This window comes from Pelodiscus sinensis, chromosome 5, assembly GCF_052426305.1.
Source record: "Pelodiscus sinensis isolate ZL-2025 chromosome 5, ASM5242630v1, whole genome shotgun sequence".
Lineage (NCBI taxonomy): Eukaryota > Metazoa > Chordata > Testudines > Trionychidae > Pelodiscus > Pelodiscus sinensis.
This window is the reverse complement of record NC_143056.1, coordinates 17,034,956-17,056,076: the sequence shown is the minus strand read 5'-3', so window position 1 is coordinate 17,056,076 and position 21,121 is coordinate 17,034,956. Positions and strand designations below refer to the sequence as shown.

Here is a 21,121-nt window from a genome sequence, read left to right as displayed (position 1 = left end):
CCCATACCTTTAACTGTATGTTTCCAGACAAAACCTACTTTAAAATAGAGTTAACATTGAGAGTCTTTATAAATAATTTAGGATAATACACACTAAGCATATTGTAATTATTCCAAAATCATGCATTATAAACCTATGAAATTCAGAGTTCAAGTTGAAATGTAACATGCTTGGGATGTCTTTCAAGGGGTGGAAATCCAGTTAGGACACTTATTAACTATTTTCTGTAGTGACACCAAACAACATGATCATGGTCGAGGCAGTATAGTGTTGCACTTATGGTCCCATACTAAACTAAATGGATTTTTAGAAAAAAAAATCAAATACTATCTTTTTCTTTTCTCTTGTGCCTCTGTAGGACTTGCAGTTATGAAGACTCATGTGAAAGTAATTGCCACTAACCCACAACACAAATCCTTTCCAAATACAGCCTATGCAGAAACTTTCAATGAGTTTTAACTGTAAGGGAAGTTTGAAGTGGCGTTGTTATTCTGTTGCTAAGATCATTTTGGAGAAAAGATATCCAATACTAAGTGGTAATTTCTTAAAATGACCCAAATCAACTTTTACTCTAATTCACCTGAAAAATTCTGTAAAGATGTGTTCTTTACTCAAGGAGTAAAGATGAAAATTATGGGAAGATGCACTATATTCTTCATACATAACAAAGTACTTGAATCCCTGCTTTAGGTGTTAAGCTAAAGCTTAACTGTAAAACCTATTATACTGTTATGGCAGAAGTCAGACGGAATTGTTAAAATAACTTGCAAAACTGTAAATATGAAAAATGTTACATTGTCAGTTTTCAAATAGATGGTTTGGGGGAGCTGTTGCAATATGGGCATTTCCTCTGTTTTTAATCTAGTTAGGCAGAGTCAATTTTTAGGGCAGAGTTGATCCTATACTGCCAGGCACTGGTAATTGCTTGCAATGCTATTTGTGACTAGCTCTGTACCAGGACTGGTCTATATATGATTTTATATAGGAAGTGACACTAAGAAAATAGCCTGAGTTTGCAACACAGATGTCTTTTCCCACAAACAGCTGAGCTGTAAGCCCTGACATTTATTACCATTTAGGAAGACAATACATACTCACCAAATATTCATATACTCATACATACTCTGCTGCACTAAATGCCTTTTAGAGGACCCAAGGGAAGGACAAAATAAGAGATTTTAAATTTACTTGATAATGACTCATTACTGCAAAAGAAACTTAAAAAAAAGATAGGAACTATGCAAGTGAGGTAGTTGTAAAAGGTATTTTCAAAATTAGTAAAACCCTTCAGACAGTATCCTGGTTTATTCTTTAACTATTTTACTATCTGCTTCTTTATTCTGTGCTCTAAAATAACAAATACATACAAATGAAGTTTAACAAGAACATATGGATGTTTAAAAAGTGTTCTGTATTTATTCTTAATGCTAAGGGATATCCAAAAACAATCAAATTACACCTCACTTCTGCCAATTCACCTTTGAGAAGTGACTGAACGGTGGAAACAAGACTCCCTTCCTTCCAAAAACCTCAGAACATAAGGCCCCCTCCCCCCCAAAAGGTATATTAGATCACAACCAGCATCTATTTTATTATGAGTTCTAACTCTGGGTAGCTTGAAGCAGCTCACTCATGGACTCTTATGCCATGGGCAATTAGCAATCAAGGGAGTAAATGAGAAAGCTATCCATTGTTTGCAGAGATTCTATGCTGCTCTTCCAGGATGCACATAAAGATATAAATAATAAGTCTGCCTCAGCGCCCACTGAGCTATGAGCTTTTACTGTGAAAAACTCTTCCCTAAATTACATGAGGTTCATTAATGTAATAAAAGGCAACATCAAGTTATTTTGCTACAATCAACTTTTCACTCAAGCACAATTTGAACTCAAGGGGATTAATTAGCTGGCCCGTTGAAGAACAAAACAAACAGCAGACAGCAAATGACTAAAAGAACCACAAGCAACCAAGTTGGTAGCACAAAAGTGAAATTACTTTCAGAAAACCCCAAAAAGGAATGCATACAAGGCATCTCTATAACTATATATGAAAGGCTACATATTAAGTCATGCAGTAAAAAGATCCTGATGATACAGATAGGTCACTGACTTAGACTAAAAACATGTCTACCCTTGGCAATTTTACCAAAAATACTGTGTTATGACACAATGTTAAAGAAATTGTGGTAGCAAACAAACTTCTGCAAAGTGCCACAAATGTATGTGAAAGATTAAAATCCAAGGAGACAATACAGATGACAGAGTTTAGAAGTGACAGCCATTTAAAATTTGGAAACCATAAAATTTTCTATGGTTTATATTTAAAATTTGTTTTAATGTCAATAAAAATTAAAAGCTATTCCTCTTCCTTTCTGTCCAGGTGCCTCATCCCAAGTAATCTGGTCTTGTCACCACACGCAAGTATCATGGAACAATGCCATTTATATAGTAGGGAATGCCTCAGGTGTAGCATGGCACAATTTTGTTTTGCTGCAGGATTTCAGAAGTATACCCAAACAGAAGTATTCCTGGAACAAGATGAATAGCAACACCAATAGTCTATACCAATATTTTTATGAGACCGCCTAGAAAAAATTGGCACACAGGTGTAATGGGTCACATTGGCCTTTTGAAGAATACCCAGAGTGAAGCTTTTCTAGGAAAAGTCCGATCTTTCAATTAATATTAGGTTGTAGCTATCACTCTGGACAGTCTCTCATTGATAAATAGAACCTACAAAATGCTTGATTAATACGTTTTGGGGTATATGGGAAGTTGTCTTGTAATTCTCTCACCTCATTGGTTTCATTCTTCATAATCATTTGCTTACACACAAAATACTCTAGTGTTTTGGCACCAATATGCTTTCACTTTGCACACTCCAAAGATAACCCTACCCTTATGAAGCGGTTTAAAAACAATAGCAATTTTTACCTCTGGTAGGCACAATAGTGGTTTGAATTTCAAATGCACTGTTTTATATTCTCAGTATTTGCATGCCTTCCATTGCTTAGTGATGTCAACCATTGTCTAACTACTTGGCATGTTACAGCAATTATTTATATAAGCAAAATTAGCTTCACATATACCATTTGTTAAGAGCCAACTCCAAGCTCCGTGGTGGATTGCAAAAGACAGATGGAAGTTACAGGTTATATTTTGATACTGCTGCAGGTGTAAGTCATTGAGATTGCTTGTATTTGGACATCAGTCATCCAAAGCAGCCAGAAAAACACCCTCTCAGTGACTATATCAGCATTAACTTCTAATACTGAAGCCCTTCCCCAGCCTTCTGTGACAGGTAGCCACAAACACTGGTAGGAGAGCCTACAGGCAATAGGATGGAGTTTCTGCACCTTGAGAAAGGTATTTTATCTGACATGATCATCAGCGCCTAGTGCTGATCCCCTACTGCTGTGGAGAAGAGATCTCTTCTAGCTGATAGGATATCCTGGAGAAACCAAAATAGACTTTAGTCATAGAGGGAATAAAAAGGTCTCTTCGGTATAGCTTTGGGTGTTTTTTGTGGAGTCAAATTTGTTGCATGGTTCATTCACTTCACTGCCAGGGGTCAGGCTTATTAGTCTAAAGCAAAAGCAGATCACTCCTGAAGTATCTCAGAAACAGCTTGGCTATGTCTACACTGGCACCGTTTTCTGTAAAAGGGATGCTAATGAGACACTTCGGAATTGCAAATGCCACGGGGGATTCAAATATCCCCCGCGGCATTTGCATGAACATGGCTGCCGCTTTTTTTCTGGCTCGGGGTTTTGCCGGAGAAAAGCGCCGGTCTAGACGGGATCTTGCGGAAAATAAGCCCTTTTCCAGAAGATCCCTTATTCCTACTATTCAAGGAATAAGGGATCTTCCTTGAATAGTAGGAATAAGGGATCTTCTGGAAAAGGGCTTATTTTCCGCAAGATCCCATCTAGACTGGCGCTTTTCTCCGGCAAAACCCCGAGCCGGAAAAAAGCGGCAGCCATGTTCATGCAAATGCCGCGGGGGATATTTGAATCCCCCGCGGCATTTGCAATTCCGAAGTGTCTCATTAGCATCCCTTTTACGGAAAAGGGTGCCAGTGTAGACACAGCCCTTTAGTTTAAGTCAACCAGTGTTAGCTCTTCAGTAAAAATGAATGAACTGCATTAAGACTGAATGTTGAATTTTCAGGAGATATAGGCTCCAGTGCCCCTGTTCTTCCTACATCAGGTGCCCTGCCACAGGTGCTAGGAGGTGACAACACTGAGTTCCCTATCTCACTACAGGAATATTAGTCTGTCACTGGAGGAACTATGTACAGTAGAACTTCACAGTTAGGAACATCTCAGGAATGAAGATTGTTCATAACACTGCACAAGACATTATGGCTATTCTTTCAAAAATTTACAACTGAACATTGACTTACACAGGTTTCAAACTTCACTATGCAAAAGAAAAATGCTTCTTTCCCTTTATTTTAGTAGCTTACATTTAACAGCACTGTACTGTATTTTTTTAAGTAGCTGTGCTTCTTGTATATTTCTAGTTCCAAAAGATGTATATGATTACTGGTCAGTTTGTAACTCTGAGGTTCTACTGTAGTATGTTAAAGGCACTGTAGATTTGCATTAATCAAATGAGTGATACTCTGTTTAAGATACATAAATTACTACAGGGAGCAAGGATATAGTTGTACCTAAAGCAGACCATAAAGCAATGTGTCATCATCTGGTACAAGGATTGGACAGAGAGGTTGAGGTCTGTTTATGAGAGTAACTTCTTTCTTAAAAAATAAAGGAAGTTTTACATTCACCCCATGTACTTAAAACACACAGCAGAATGATTTAGAGACTCCCATCAATGAATGAAATGGGAGTATAGCAATAGAAAAGTTTCTGTTTTCATTAGCCAACAGTTAAGCGTGCAGACCTTCCACATGGTGCTCTGTCCTGATGAACTGTATATCAACTGATAGCAGTCTTAGTGCTCCTGAAATTTAGATAAAGGCTTGAAGTCCAGAATTTGGTCTTGAAGTGAAAGGTAGATACAGTAGGGCCACCAGGTTCAGTTTCTATAGCTAGTTATTAAATGCTTCATCAATTGATCATATATTAAGGTAGCCAGATGCACAAGATACTGCTACCATTTTTCTGTAAGTGTGCAGATGTTGCAAAAGCCATGGCTCTCTCTGAACAACCCTCAGCTAAAGCAGCTCTTTGATTCCATATTCCTCTTACCTCCTGACTCACTCAAATTTGAAAGGTGCTGCTGCAAAAGCAAAGTAAAAAGACTTTTTGAAGTAGCAGCTGAACCCAGTACTCTGGCCTCTCAAGTCATCTAGTAGACTGGGTATAGAATGCATGTTGAAAGAAAAAACAATTTAAAATATATTACACACAATGAGGGAATCATTTTATTAGATTATGGAAGACAGCAGCATTACAGTACAAAAAGTTACAAGGGTAGCAGAAAGTATTTTTGGTTTAAATACTTCGGATTATACTGGGGAACATGAGAAGGATAGTACCCTTTCTTAAACTACCTCCTAAACCAGGTTATCAAAATAAGTTTTGAATATTCAGCACGAGTAAAAAAGTTACAAACAACATTGGTATAAAATGCTTTAATAAATAGTTTTCTTCTGAAAGTTATTTAAGAACATGTCAAACAAAATGTACTAAACAGAAGATCCTGCAAAACAATTCCTGTGTTCATGTACAAAATAATTGGGTTTACATGTTTACATTGTTCATTGGCCAGGGCTTATACTTTGATAAACAACCACTCACTGTTAAGATAACTAAGTGTATGTAGTGTTATGTTTTTCCAGTAATTAAAATAAATGTATAGTTTGCCCAGTTATAGCAATAATAAAGCTTTTAAAAGTAAAAAACAAAATGCACAAGCCTTCCATTATGAACAACTATTTCTCTTGAGGTTCTCCATCCTCTGACTTTGTCAACCTTTTTCTTAGAGCGATAGATGAATAAGCACAACAGAAACAAGAATGAGAAAAATATTGTTCCCTTCATTAGGCCTGTATTTAAATGCAAAAAATATGTAATACCACATGTAGTTAACATATTCACAAAAGAAAAACAATGCCTTGCTATGTTGTACTGTACAATATATGCACCCTTTAGTGTTCTGGAGATGGGAAGAACTGGGGTAAAACAAACGTTTCTGAATCTATTTACATGTAAAATGGTTGTGTTCCGATGTAAATACAAATGACTAACAGATTCCTAACATTGATTGTATTAACTAACATCTTCTTCTAATCTGGACATAATACAAAAAAGTTTTATAAATTGCCATAAAACCTCCCTTTCTGCAACATAAATTAAAGGAATGACGTAAAAAAAGACCAAAATATTTTAAGTTATTAAATCAAATATACAGAGTGATTCATTTAATATATACATATTTACAAAAAAGCATTTTCACAATTACAAAATAAACCATGTCAGTTAGGGAAACCTAGAATTCTCACAATTTAACTATATCGGTATGGCAGTCTTTGACAGTTGCTATAGAAAAAGTTTAAATCTCAAGGCACTTGTCACATGCTTCAATACTGCAATTCTAAAATAAACAAAAATAAAAAGGCCACTTTTAACCACAGTTGAAAGATCTCTATAATTTTTGTTCCTGTTACAAAGTGTGTAAGGCAAATTTGAAAAAAAAAAAAAAAAAAAACCCCTTACAGAAGCTACTAAAGTAACAAGTGCAGTGAGCTGCCATTAATAGAGATTCGAAGTCAAGAAACAGTTTAAGTTCACACAATTTCCTCAGCCAGGAGGTTTTAAAGCCACCATTAAATTAGAGCAAGTAATAAAAAGAAATACATTCTGTAAACAGTGTACAGTCTCTTGTAATAAACTTTACACATATTGAAAATACAACCTCTCTCCTCTGCCACACAGCGAGTGTATTACAAGTAAACTTTACAAAAATAGCAACTATCAAAGATTACTCATTTTTTTCATGACAGTCATTGAATAATTTATACAAGGCTAAAGAAACAAAATAAACTTTATTTTATTATTATTTTTATTTATTTAACTTTTTTTACGCAAAATAAAGGAACTATGAACATTTGACTCCAGATATTTTAGTCCTTGATGAAAAATGGAGATGTCAATTCCCCTTCCCAAGAAATGTAGGTACAGGGCACCTACGTTCTGAATACAGGTTAGCCTCTACCGCCTTCAAAGTTTGACGCGTTCACATTTTTTACAGATCTGTTGTCCATTTTACTTATATGATGGGATTTCTTTGTTGGACTGATGTCTGATGTGTCAGATGCCTTTGCTGACAAAGATATTGTGAGTTTGTTTGTGAGGAATTTGTCCATTTCCATGACCTCTCTTTCCTCCTCCTCCTCTTCCTCTTCCTCATACTCTATATACTCCTCTACTGCATCACAAGTTCTTTTTTGAGGAGATATAAAATTTTTGCATTCATAATGAATGTCTTTGTTGCTGTAAGGCTTGTCTATAGGATTTCTTATGGGATTTAAAGGTGCCCATTGGTTATTGGTACTCTCCTCTCTTGGGGGGCGACTTCTCTCTCGTTCTTTTCTTCTCTTTCGAGTCCACCAGACACAGATGATTATACAAGTCAGCCATACAATACTAAAAACTACACAAAGTATTGGAACCAGATAATCTAGGGGACAAACCAAAACAGAGAGTCTGGTTACTGAAACTAGTTAGACAATGCTGAGTACCTGCAATAAGAAATATCTATACATATGCTCTTGGAACATCTTCTCAGAATCCTTTTAAAAAGAATTGAATTGCCACCCATATAGTAAGTTAATTTTGTGTTTGAAACACTAGTCCTTTTGAGTGGCAAAAATGGTTCCTAAGAAATATTATGATAGCCAAAAAAAAAAAAAAAAAAAATCAGATTTCTGTTCTAAGGGACACAGCTTCATGAAAGTATATCCATCATATGAAACACTATTAAAACTACACAGATGATTGACATTTGGATTGACTCCCGCCCCCCTCCCCCCCAGGTTACCTTTCAGGAAGCAAAGTTACATATGAACTATGTAGTCATTGTTCCTTTCTCTCTTTTTACTGCATGCTTTTATGCGATCGGAGGTATGAGAGATATTGACAGATAGCTATTTGCTAGTAAGCATAATTCTCCAAATACTTCTCTATATAGATTAAGCACTCTCTGTGTACCTCCACTGGAGTGAATAGAAACTATACTCTTTTCACATGTATCATGTTTTTTAAATATGTATTAGGTGAAATAGCCTGAAGTTTGTGAATTTAAAAACAGTGTATCCAGAATTCGGAGACGTAAAATTAATAAGCATAAAAAGTGCAAGATTTTAATTTGTTCCAAGTTAGTTATTGTTTTCCATGAGTGCAAATATATTACTCTTTATCATACTAGAAGTCAGTCAAAATAGCAGTTTTTCCCTTCGTCCCTTCCCTCTCTCCCTTTGCAGCAAGCCCCAATGAGTGTTTCCACAGCTGCATGAATACAGAATTATGGCAGAGAGCAGGCTATTCCATTTTAAAATCAATCTCTAGATCATTTACCTTGGAAATGAATTTTTGCTAGCTACTTTTACATCCAGTAGAGGATAATTTTCTATTTACTTCTCCGATGTCAGGAAGGGAAACAATTTTGGAGACAAATACAGAAGAGCAAGTTTCAAGAGACTTCAAAATATGGGGCGTTTTGTGCTTTTTTTGGTATGGCTAGGACATGATTTTGCAAAATTCTAGTCATAGGCTATGCCAGCCAACACTACATAGTCAGACTGTGTAGCGGGAATATCATGCAGTTGCCCTAGATAAATGTCAGATGAGGAAGAATTAAGTCAACAGCCTGTGTGAGAGGAAGATAGTGTTGACTCCTCAAGACGACATTGCTGATCATCTCATACACAATGCTTCAGATAGTCCTGGACAAAGATACTGGCCTTCAGAAGCAGCTGAAAGTTTAGAATAGGTGAGTGTTCTTAGGAGGAGATGGAGCAATCAGGAATCAACCACACTGCACTGACCATTTAAGGATGGAGTATTCGATTTAATGAGCCTTATATAATTATTCTGGCATCATCCTCTGCAGCTTTCTACTCTCTTGGAGTAGTGGGAGACTAAGTAATTCCATTCCTTTAGAGAAAATCTCCTGGGATTCCAGAAAGTGTGAAAAGGGCAAGAGATATGGCAGCTGGGATTAAAGTCTGAATCTAACACTAGAGAATTCCTGCCCAAGAAAGATGAAATATATAAAAAAATTTTTGCTTCAGAGGACGTTGGGAATACATATGGACAGTGTGCCAAACTTCTTGAAAGATGGAATGTATCCCTCCCTCCAACAGTGAAAGCAATGAGGCAAGACATGACTGACCAAGACTAATACCTATTAATAGAAGGACTTCCTAGATGAGATTCTGGAGAAGATGGGAAGAGACCAAGTACATCTACCATCATAAGGCTCCCATTCTGGGGAAGGCAGGTTGGGAGCAGGGGGGAAGATTACGGGGATTTTTCAAAACTGCTTCCTGCCACATGTAGTCCTAGTGCTTTATTTCCAAATGAAGGCTCCGTGCAGCAGTGCCATCTCCCCAGAGGCAGAACCAGAATACGAACTAACTGGATATGGCAAGCAATGATTGGTTATAGGAGGCCAGATGTTGGAAGTGATGGGTATCTAACTTTTATTGACATGACTAGGTACTGACAATTCTCAGCATCTTGCAAGACTGCTCCAATCATGACCTTTTCTGCTCCTGGGATGGAGACTTGGAAAGTTACACTATATGTTTCACTGGTGCCCTTTCCCCAGTTTTCTCATCTAGAACAAAGTTGAAAAAAAAACCAGAGGCAACTTAATGTGCCAGTAAAATGGCGTATTTGTTATAATGCAGGAAACTGGGATCCTGCTACAAAAATGAAGCAGAGAGAGGATTACAAGATGGCTTTTTAATGATTGACTGCTACTGCCCTCGTGACAGCACGAGGAATAAAAAAAAGAGGTAGCAACAGAGCACTGAGTATGCATAGAACACCCATGTATCTTCAACTTACCTGATGATGAATGTCCAACAACTATGGTCTCTACTTTGACTTCAGTAACTGCCAGCATAACAGTGCTGTTTTGCCGTTTAGTGATTGCATTTACTATTGTATTGGCAGCATTCTGTATTAGACTGTTATCTTGCTCATCTTGGTGTGGGATAAAAGACTAAGAGGGACAAATCATAAAAAGCATTTTTATATTTTCAGCTCTGTACTTCTCTATATAACGATCAATCTTAATTAAATTAGTCACACAGATTGCTTTCAGTGTAACTATCAGTTTAGAAAAACATCCTGATTTACTGTTTCCACTGGGTGGCTGGTTCATCTTGAAGTGCTATGCAAATATTAGGACAGTAATATACGCTAAATCTACCATATGGCAGGAAACCGCTTTCCCCTGCTATATGGCAAAATAAAGGTAGCAGACCTCCATACTACTTACACCACCAAGACAAACTTAGGTCATAGTGTAATGGGTTTCAAGATATCACAATAGGAGTTTGTGCTAATGACATAATCCATTATATTTAAGATATGCAGGTTCCCCTACTCGGATCATAGCTCAGCATGCTCTTTATTAGTACTGGTACCCAAAGCCTAGCTCAGACTTTCCAATACCACACCTTCTGGCTGGATGTGCTGTTTTTACTACCTAAAAGCAACTAATGAAAGAGATCCTGCACAAACTTCCTTACAAGGAACCAAAAAGTTCAACACACGAGTCAAGTTTCACTTTGCTAACTCATATCCCTGACAGATTCCCCTCCATCCCTTGATTGTTTTCAATGTTTCCTCTGAGCATCCTAGAAGCTGAGGCTCTCTTTACCATTGCACCGTGGTGTCTGACCAGTTCTGAAGCAGTAGCAGTGGCTACTGCTTTAGTGAACTAGCCACACTTAACTGGCCAAATACCCACATATGGCTAGTGGCTAACATGTTGGACACCACGGGTATCGCAAATATACAGCAGCCCTAAAAGTCTCTTTAGTCTACTGACGTGCCCGCCCCACCATAATGTTTTGCCCTCAAGGACAACCTAGTGTCTGCTGAAATTCTCAGTAGTGCCAGGTGATTGTTTTTGTGATGTGGACACACGTGCACTAGTAATTGTACTGAACTTGTTTCATATAGATAATGTAGCTTAAACAGTAAGATGTCAACTTTCTGCCTCTTGAGAACGGAGTGTTTCAATACAGAGTCAAGCTTTAATACAAATACTGGATCCATACTTAAATGAAACACATTTAAACCACTCTTCACATTCAATCTAACTAGACAAACAGTTTTCATGTTTAGTTCAGAAGAATAGTTTAGTACTTACAATAGCAACTTCCACAGCATTCTCTGTGGAATATGATAGATCACACAATACTATCAAAGTCCTGTCCCTCGAAACAGTCCGAGTGGCTGGTAAATATCGAATTTCAGCGCAAATGTTTTCAATGGTAGTGCCCTATTAGAAGTAAGATAAATCATGCCTTTTAATGGAAGTCAAAAATTGTATTTAAAAAGCTACTGGTTCCTACAGTTTTAACATTAATGCATTTTACATAGTCATATGAATTCTGGCAAAAACAAGAATATGACAGATTCTCTGGTCTGTTCTAGCAATATTTGGACCAAACCAGAGCAGTTAGAACATCATATACTGCTAAGTACATATCCACTTTTGTATACCGGGGTAAGAAGAAACGTTAAAATAAGTCTTATTTAGCCTGGTGAAGTACGCCATGCTTTTTTTTTGTTTTACCATGGCTGAATGACAACATAATGGAGCAAAGGTCTTAGATTACAGCTATAGGCATAAGATAATAAGTTTTGTAAACAGAGGAAGTAATAGACATTAATAAATGTCTTACATGCATCTACCCAGGATATGTGTCAGAATCCAGTGTTTCTATACTACTGGGCAAGTATAACAATTTTGTTCTCACCTGGGGAACTTTGTCTCTGTTAAAAATTAGAGTAATTCTGGCACAGTTATTATCTAAATAACCAGAACTGGGTGGGCACTTGATATTGACAGGTAGCGGCTCCGATGTGCTGCATTCTCCCCAGTTGATGCAAGGTGGTTGAAAACATTTGATATACATTATTTCTTGGCATTCTTGACCCATGGGACACCAGTTATTTGTGTGATCCTGATGTTTTTGTAATAAGCATGGTTTACTCCCACACCATACCTAGAAATTAAAGGACATGAAAAAATTCCTTTAGCTATCAAGGATTAGCTACAATAGTGCATTACAACTATAATTTACAGTAGTTACCTGTTACCCACAGAGTATGGTAATGATCAAACTCTTATTTTTACTGAAAACAGTTATTTCTACATTTCATATGCTATAGCTAATATAATGTGCTTCAGATTGAGGTACTAGTGTTAAAGTCTTGGCCACGTTTTCCTAGTGTAACAATGATGATCATACAATCACCACCATCATCTTACAAGGCTTTTCATACAAAGCACTTTAAAAGGATGCTATGTATTATTAGCCCCATTTTAAGGAAAATGAGGCCCAAGTCATCTAGCACACTAGCAGCAGTACTGGGGATATTATTTATATTACTATAGCTCCTAGGGCAAGGACCCATTATGGTAGGCACCATACAAACAGAAAAAGAGAGGCCATCCCTGCGCCTGTGAACTTACAAACAAATGGAAATAGAACATACAGAGAGAAGTCGAAAAGAACAGTGAGACACTTTTGATCAGTGTGATGGACAAGAGTCTCAGCACTCCAGTAGCCTATGTGGTATCATGTCTTTCCTGTGATATATATAAAAAAAAGTTCTAAGGAGGAACTTTCAGAATGATAATAGTTAGTCCTTCAGATACGTTGTGGGGTGTTCCATCTAGTAGGTCACATTATCTCTTCCTGGTAACAGTCCTCAGGACTAACTATGGGATGTGAAGTGACATTTGGGGGAATAAATAGCTTGCTATATCTTCAACACACCTCATTCCTGCTCCTTACAAAAAGGTACTGTAGGCATCTTGTTACTGAGATGTCATACCACTCAAGTACAGCTATACTTCACCTGTAAATAGTGTATATCAATGTTATACAGCCTGTTCTGCTAAGAACAAGTGTGGAGTTTTTGGAAGTCAAGACTCAACAGCAAGAATACAGAGACATTTCAGTGCCCTGAGACTGACGAGACAAGATGGGTAAGAGGCAATATCTTTTACGAGAACAACTTCCATCAGTGTGTTTGAGAGAGAGGCTTTCAAGCCAACTCAGAACTTTTCATATGAAAGATACTACCTCACCCATCTTGTGTCTTTTGCAATTAAGGAAATGTATATTTTGTTCCATTATGAACATATGTCTCTCACTCACTCACTCGGGGTATGTCTACACTACAGCACTAATTCGAACTAACTTAGTTCAAATTAACTAATTCGAATTAAGATAATTCGAACTAGTGCATCTAGACCTAAAAACTAGTTCGAATTAGCATTTTGCTAATTCGAACTAGCATGGCCACATTGAGTGGACCCTGAACCGAGGTTAAGGATGGCCAGAAGCAGTGCTGGCAGGGCATCAGATTAGGACTTAGAGCGTGGAGCTGCTGTCTCAGGCTAGCCGAGGGCTGTGCTTAAAGGGACCCGACCCCCCACCCCGGACAGACAGTTCTCAGGGGTTCCCTGCTTGCAAGCAGTCCGGGTTTGGAGTGCCCTGAGTGCCCACACTCGGCACATCACAGCACTCTGTCATCAGCCCGGCTGCACTTGCCGCAGGCTGCCGTACAGGGAGGAGGGTGAATCGGGAGGCTGCAGGAGAGCTTCTACCCTGAGGAGCCTGCAGAGCCACCCCAGTCCTCACCATCGGGGGCTCGTACCCCATTTCTCCCTCACCTCCTTCCACTTACCCCTCCTTAGCCCCCCTTCCTGATGTACAAAATAAAGGACATGTGTGTTCAAAAATAGAATCTCTCTTTATTGAACAAAACTCGGGGAGACTGGGAAAAGGAGGTGGGAGAGGGGAAGAGAGAGGGTGGGAGAGGGGAGGGCAACTAAAATGATCAGGGGTTGGGAACAGGTCCCATATGAAGAGAGGCTAAAGAGACTGGGACTTTTCAGCTTAGAAAAGAGGAGACTGAGGGGGGATATGAGAGAGGTCTATAAAATCATGAGTGGTGTGGAGAGGGTGCATAAAGAAAAGTTCTTCATTAGTTCCCATAATAGGAGGACTCGAGGACACCAAAGGAAATGACTAGGTAGCAGGCTTCAAACTAACAGAAAGTTCTTCTTCACAAAGCAAATAGTCAACCTGTGGAACTCCTTGCTGCAGGAGGCTGTGAAGGCTAGAACTAGAACAGAGTTTAAAGAGAAGTTAGATAAATTCATGGAGGTTGGGTCCATGGAGTGCTATTATCCAGGGGGTAGAAATGGTGTCCCTGGCCTCTGTTTGTGGAAGGCTGGAGAGGGATGGCATGAGACAAATGGCTTGGTCATTGTCTTCGGTCCATCCCCTCCAGGGTACCTAGTGTTGGCCGCTGTCGGCAGACAGGCTATTGGGCTAGATGAACCTTTAGTCTGACCCAGTACGGCCATTCTAAGCTCAGGGTTGGGGGTCTCGCTGGACCACCCTGATTTTCATGCAAACCTGCTCCTGGGTGGCCAGGCTGGCAGCTATCCTGCCCTAGACGGCCGCTTTCCTGTGCCTAGTGCGGAGGTCATGGATGAGGTCCACGATCTCCGCACTAGACCAGGTGGGTGCCCGCCTCTTGCAGACCTGGGCAGGCTCCCGGGAGCCGCCAGCCTGGTCCCAGGAAGAGGCGGAGGGCTGGGTGGCAGCGGGTGGCCGGCTCGTGCCAGGCCAGGTGCAGGGTCTGCTGGGTGGGTGCTGGCAGGCTTGCACCTGACACGGGCACCGTAGCCAGACCGTGCCCCTTTAAGGGCTCCGGGGCCGGGAGGGGGGGCAGAAGAGTTTCCCTGGTGGTGCCCAGAGTGGCTACCAGGGAAAGCTGGGGAGGGCTAGCCTCCCACTAGTTCAAATTAAGTGGCTACACAGCCCTTAATTCGAACTAGGCGTTAGTCCTCGTAGAATGAGGTTTACCTAGTTCGAATTAAGCGTACCGCTAGTTCGAATAAAGTTTGAACTAGTGGTTTGCCTGTGTAGCGCCTATCAAAGTTAATTCGAACTAACGTCTGTTAGTTCGAATTAGCTTTGTAGTGTAGACATACCCACATTTACTATGATCAAGTCTATCTTCAGTTTAAAAATGTATGTATAATTTCTTTGCCCTCGAGACACGTGCAGCTAGACAAAGAATATGAAGGCAGCTAGATTTACTGCTGGACCGAAGTGGTTAGAAATCTTAGAAGGGAAAACAACTTAAGATGGTTTTCTAAGTTTTGAAGGAGACTATACTGTAGTATAGTATTATTGATATTATTGATACTCCTCTGAATTATATAGGTCTCACAAGCAGTGAGCTTAGTACTTTTTTCATAGTTCATCTGAAAAGCCTGGTTATGTTAGTACACAAATCCAACTGTACAGTCCTGAACACAAGCACTGCATTCTACTGACAGTTCTTTGAAAAAAGCTCTGAAGATTGCTATATGTAACATTCTGAAGTGGAGAATAATGGGCAGATGATGCATTCAAAATGAATTTATCATGCATCTACCATTATCCACATAATACACAAGATGTATGTAGAGAAGGATTGATGTACATGAGGGCAAGAAAACAGAAAGAAGTAGTCTGAATACTAACAACTTGCACATTAAGAAATCCAGGTACAGAAGTACAGCTAGAAGAAAAGCATTTCAGAAGACTATTTATAGGTCAAATCATTACTTTGGTGCAGTCAATATGTCCATCCAAACAGTGGCAGTTGTTGCATTCTTGATCCCATCTGCTGCCATGGGGAAATGACATTCCTTTAAGCCAGCAAGATTTTCCAAAGCCAATCACTTTTAAAAACAAAATTAAGTACAGTTAGTTTTGTAAAGTGTCACAACTGAAAAACACAGAACTAAACCAAATTATAAATTCTACTTTATCCAAAACAAGAAACAGCCTTACACAAGATCTATATTAGTTATGAAACACTTATTTGGTTCCACAGCTAATCTTCAAATAGTTTTTAAAAAGTTACCTTCTTGGCATCTAGGACCTATTCTTCCAGGAGGACAGGTACACCTGTATCCATTTATTTCATCTATACAAGTGGCACCATATGCACAAGGGGAGGACTGGCATTCATCAATGTCTAAAGGAAAAAAAAGCAAAATAGTCAGTGGCAAAGAATCAGCCAATTAGATTAAATGTCTAATTACAAGCAAACAAATAGGGCAAGATCTGCCATCTTCACTTGTAAGGGATGTTTTGCTATGTGTCTGTTTAAGAGATCATTTGACTTTTGTGCTACATGCAACAGCTGCTTAGTCTCAGCAGTACGAGCCTTCTCAAAATGCATGTCTGTTAATGCAGACATCTGAATTCAAGCACTAAGCAGTAAATTGGCTTGATTGTGTTAAAACAAATGGACTTTGTTAGTATAATTTGGCTCATCGTAAATGATGAAAAGTATTGTTTACGAGTCTAATCTCTTATCCATACACCAGTATAATTTGATAGTAGGAGCGGAAAACAGAAAGAATTAAGAGTATAACAAAAAATTGAGCTAAATACCTCACTTTGAAAAGAGTTTAGAATCTTTCCTGCAATCAGAGCAAGAATGTTTTAAAAAGAAACTCATGCTTGGCCATAAAAAGGACATCCCTTTAAAAAAGGGATAAGGAATCAAATGCATTTGTAGATGCACAGAGAAAGCTTAAGTTTCAAACCCTGAACACTAAGGGTGATCTACACCACCAGTCAAGTTGATATAACTTGTGTTACTCGGGGTGTGAAAAAGCACCTACAAAATGACGCTTACGGTTCTCACTGCAGTAGAGTAATTATACTAACAGTAAAGTGGTCTCCTGTTGGAACAGACTGTGCACTGGAGCAGCACAGCTGTATCCACGTACACTGTAGTGCAGACTTGCCCCGAATCCAACCATAACTCCCTTCACAGCATTTTCCAAGTCAAATGTTTCAAACATTATTTTACACTTATAAATTGAAATTTTTCCCCAGGATTCACCATCATTATACAAAAGCGAGTGTGGTTTTTAAGTTGTGGTTTGTAATGGGAAGTGAAAGTGGTATGGAACAGCAACATGACAGTTATCAGCACAGCTAATGGAAAATGCCAAGTGACTACAGAAGTACCAGTAGCTCTTATAGTCTGTGCTTACTACTAACCATTCTGTGCTAGATTCTTAGCAAAATCCTACATTTTATTATGAGAATAAAACAGTACCTCGACCTAGCAAGAAGAACATGTCACCACTCTTTGTTCCTTTCAAAAGAGTGCTAGTTAAGGCTGTCAAATCACCGGATACATATTGATCAACGTTTACTGTCATCAGTACCACTACTGTCATCCTAAAAAAAGATCAGGGTATAGCTTTATCCCTCACCCTATGGCTGGGCCCCAAGAGTCTGAAGCAGCCTTTGAGCTAATGGACCTGCCCCTGTATAAAAGTCCCAGGTTCAATATCTGCAGAAAATCTAACCATAGTTAGAAGTGGCATGACAGTTGCCAAGACATCAAGTAGTGAGCCTATTATTGCCTTTGAGAAATCTGCAGAGAGTAAAACCCAGGAACTCTGTGCCTAAAGGCATGAATCTCTATTGGCAGGACAGGTGTATAGGCACTGAAGCAAGCTATATGTGGTCTTGCCAATAAAGGGGACAAAGAGCCAAACTATCAGTATGGTTTACAGAGTATTAAAGATTTTTTTTCAATTAACTACAAAGTTCATGTTTCAGTGTAAGGTTAATAGTCATTCTGTGTTTCAATTTCCCACATGAAGCAGTTAGTTTTTGCATTTCTCATGGTCAATATTGAAGGATAGCACTAAACTCCTTATCCTAAGGACGATTACACATGAAATGCATCAGATTTGCAAGCTTGTTACTATAGTCTACCCCAATCTTTTCATTTTGGTTAGTTATGTAATATCTAACTCATTATGTCAGCAGCAAAAAAAAACCAGAGGCAGAAATGCAAAAGTTATTTCTGCTAAGAAGTCATTCATTATGGTTTAAAGCATAAAAATACAAAAAGCTGCTCACTTTCACTACAAAGAGAATGGCAGGAAACAGACGCACAGACAAAAAGGAAAAGACCAAAACACCTACATAAAATCTAGCAACAGATCTTTTGAGTACAATTGAAGCCAAGTCATTTTAGTGGCATTTATCAAATGAATAAAGGGATTCTGCATCAGACAAAAGAGCCTATTATTTACAAGGTGAGGATCAGTGTCTATGAATAATTCAGTTACCTTCTGCTTCATTATTTGGGGTACTGCTGACCTAAGCTTAATGCATGAAATGTCAAAGGGTCAAGATAACAAAGATTTTGGGCTGTGATGGCATGACCTCTCAGTCCTTCAGCCACACAGGTACTTACTAATTCTGCAGTCTGGACCAGCAAACCCCGGAGCACATTCACATCGAAACCAATTCACACCATCTACACAGATGCCTCCATTGTAACTGTAAAAATAATAAACCTATCATTACAAAGACTGCTCTCAGGGTAGATTCACAGGCTCAAAGATAAGCAAAAACCCTAGTTCTTTCACATAACAAGCCTGTTCAAATGCAAATTTCTATTGTCTCTATTCATGGTATTTTCTCACTGTTCAACAATACAGAATTAAAAAAAATCCTTGCTAATTCATAATACAAGTCTATTTAATAAGCTATATGCATTGTTTTGTCTCTCTAATTAAGCCTTTGTTAATTAAACCTTCTGCTGTCATTTAAAGAAATGATCTGTTCCCACTATCAGAGAAAGGTTATCTGGGATATCATTAGATAAATTATATTACTTGATAAATCATCTGATAAAACAATAACATTATAGAAACTGTGGGAAAAGGTATAATTAGGAACATTTGTAAAGATATGAACGTAGCATAACAAAAAAATGCAATAGCCGTGCACAAGATGTAAAACAGAAATTGGAGGTTTCCTCCCTATACTGTTTGGAAATGTACAAAATTCAGGGTTTGGATCAGAAAATGAGAACTTGCAAGATTTACTAGATATTTAGAATTTACATAAAAACCCCTCAGAAAATTATTAGAGTACCATTGTTAGTTGAAAAATGTTAGATAATGGACAAAATAATCTGAACTTTCAGTGTAAGAAGAGATTTATATGTATGTATATACAGCTACTTATCAGATTTCATTAGCCATTTTAGAAGATTCAGAATCAATATCTGATCTTAAATTTTGTTTTAAAGTTAAGCAAAATAATTTTCAATAAATATGAACTAAAATTTTTGATAGGCTAGTATTCTTCTATTGGGAAGTCTTCAATCAAATCTGATAGCAAATATTTTAATTTTGATCTTAATTGAGATTCACTAGATAAAATACTATTTAGCATTTCATTTTTTGACTGTGAGATTTCAAAAGTACTTCTGGCATGAATAGGCAACAAGACTTTGAAATTAATTCTTATAAATACTATCACTAATGAACTCTGAATTGCTCTATGGTTGGCAGAAAGCAAAAACAAAAAGGAAGCAAACAAAAGAATAAACAAACATTTTGTTATAAAGAGACCATTCTTGCTGAAACTAAGTCCAGGTCTAATGATTACAGAGCACTTCTGAATTATTGTAGTATGAATATTTTTAAGAGTAACATATCAAAATATGCTTAAGTGCAGGGAAAAAATTAATAGAAGTATATTTTTAATACTTACCATGGATGGGGGTTGCAGTCATTGGTATCTATTTTAAAAAAAAAGTATATGAATGGTACATCTATTTTAATCTGCAAAACTAAATCTATAATAAAACTAAAAACTTAAATGAAAAAAGCATAGTAATAAAGAAATTGTAACGTGGTATGAAAACACTACATAAAGACAACAGTAAAATGGTTTAATACTTGCTTTTACATTCAATGTAAGTGACAAATGCTAAAGACTATATCTGGCCCATTTAATTCAGTGACCTTTGAACTCTTGTCTCAGTTGGATAGATCACAACAACTTCAGAGATTAAAGTGCTGAGGTTTAGCAACTAAAAAAACCTCAGACAGCAAGACTAGACTATATGAACAATTGCAATGGTATTGTCTATTGCTAATTAAACCAGCCTCTCTACAAACAGTTCCTTCAAAGGAGTACTATTCATTTGACCTTTCATATGGATGTATGCAATTCAGTCAGATTTTTTACATTTTGTTTTACAAAGCCTTGCTCCTATAAGCAAATTCAGAATACAATACACCAGTATAATCAACTTTGAACAATCTAATGAAGGTATAATTTCAGAGTTGATTTAAGGTGAAAATTAGTTCAGATGCAATGTTTTCTTCAAGTTATGCCTTGAAGCAGCAGAAACACAAGCTTTGCCACACCTAAACACATCATGCTGGCGTGTCCCTACAATAGTGAAATGAAGAAAAATAAATGCTAAAATGTTTGGCTTAACAGAATATATAGTTCAGTCTCCTTTTCCACCTGCTACTAATTTTATAGACAAATGTTCAGAGGAAAAAAAAGTCTTTGTAAAATTTTGGAAATAAACTTTGCAAGATCATGTGTCCATAGGAAATTAAACGTTTATGTTGGCAAAAAATTAGGTGCAAAACAAACAAGCTCAGTTCATTAAATAAGTCTGTCCCCTCTAGCTACCTCCCACCCTGAATGATTCATACACGTAGGCACATGAACATTAACTAAACTAAAGCAGGTTTTTAACAGCTTTGTACCAAACATTCCTAACATCTTACAAGAAAAAAAGTGAAGTCTTACTCTGTGTGCATGTACGTCCTTCCCATCCTTCTTTACAGATGCAAGAAAAAGAATCGCCACTGCCAACACATGTTCCCCCATTCATGCAAGGGTTAGGAATACAGCTGCTGTTTTTAGCTTGGATTTAAACAAACAAAACAATTACATAAAGAACAATTTAAAAAAAAAATCTAGATTTTAAACTTAGATCCCTGTATTGGTTGGTTCACAGGAATTACCAAATGGTGTC

General features: G+C 37.9%; 1 protein-coding gene across 2 annotated transcripts in view; it reads right to left on the bottom strand.

Moving 5' to 3' along the window:
- Nucleotides 1–5,586: 5,586 nt before the first annotated feature.
- Nucleotides 5,587–21,121, bottom strand: part of JAG2 (jagged canonical Notch ligand 2) — a 109,435-nt gene continuing 93,900 nt past the window's right edge. For both annotated transcript variants that reach the window (XM_006112741.5, XM_006112740.5), the window contains 9 exons: nt 20,893–21,009; nt 19,834–19,861; nt 18,524–18,609; nt 16,154–16,267; nt 15,853–15,968; nt 11,971–12,219; nt 11,358–11,489; nt 10,043–10,199; nt 5,587–7,649 (listed from right to left, as the gene is read on the bottom strand). In XM_006112741.5, the coding sequence (XP_006112803.2) occupies nt 7,174–7,649; nt 10,043–10,199; nt 11,358–11,489; nt 11,971–12,219; nt 15,853–15,968; nt 16,154–16,267; nt 18,524–18,609; nt 19,834–19,861; nt 20,893–21,009 (1,475 nt within the window). In that variant the 3' untranslated portion in view covers nt 5,587–7,173. The remainder of the gene's footprint in view (nt 7,650–10,042; nt 10,200–11,357; nt 11,490–11,970; nt 12,220–15,852; nt 15,969–16,153; nt 16,268–18,523; nt 18,610–19,833; nt 19,862–20,892; nt 21,010–21,121) is intronic.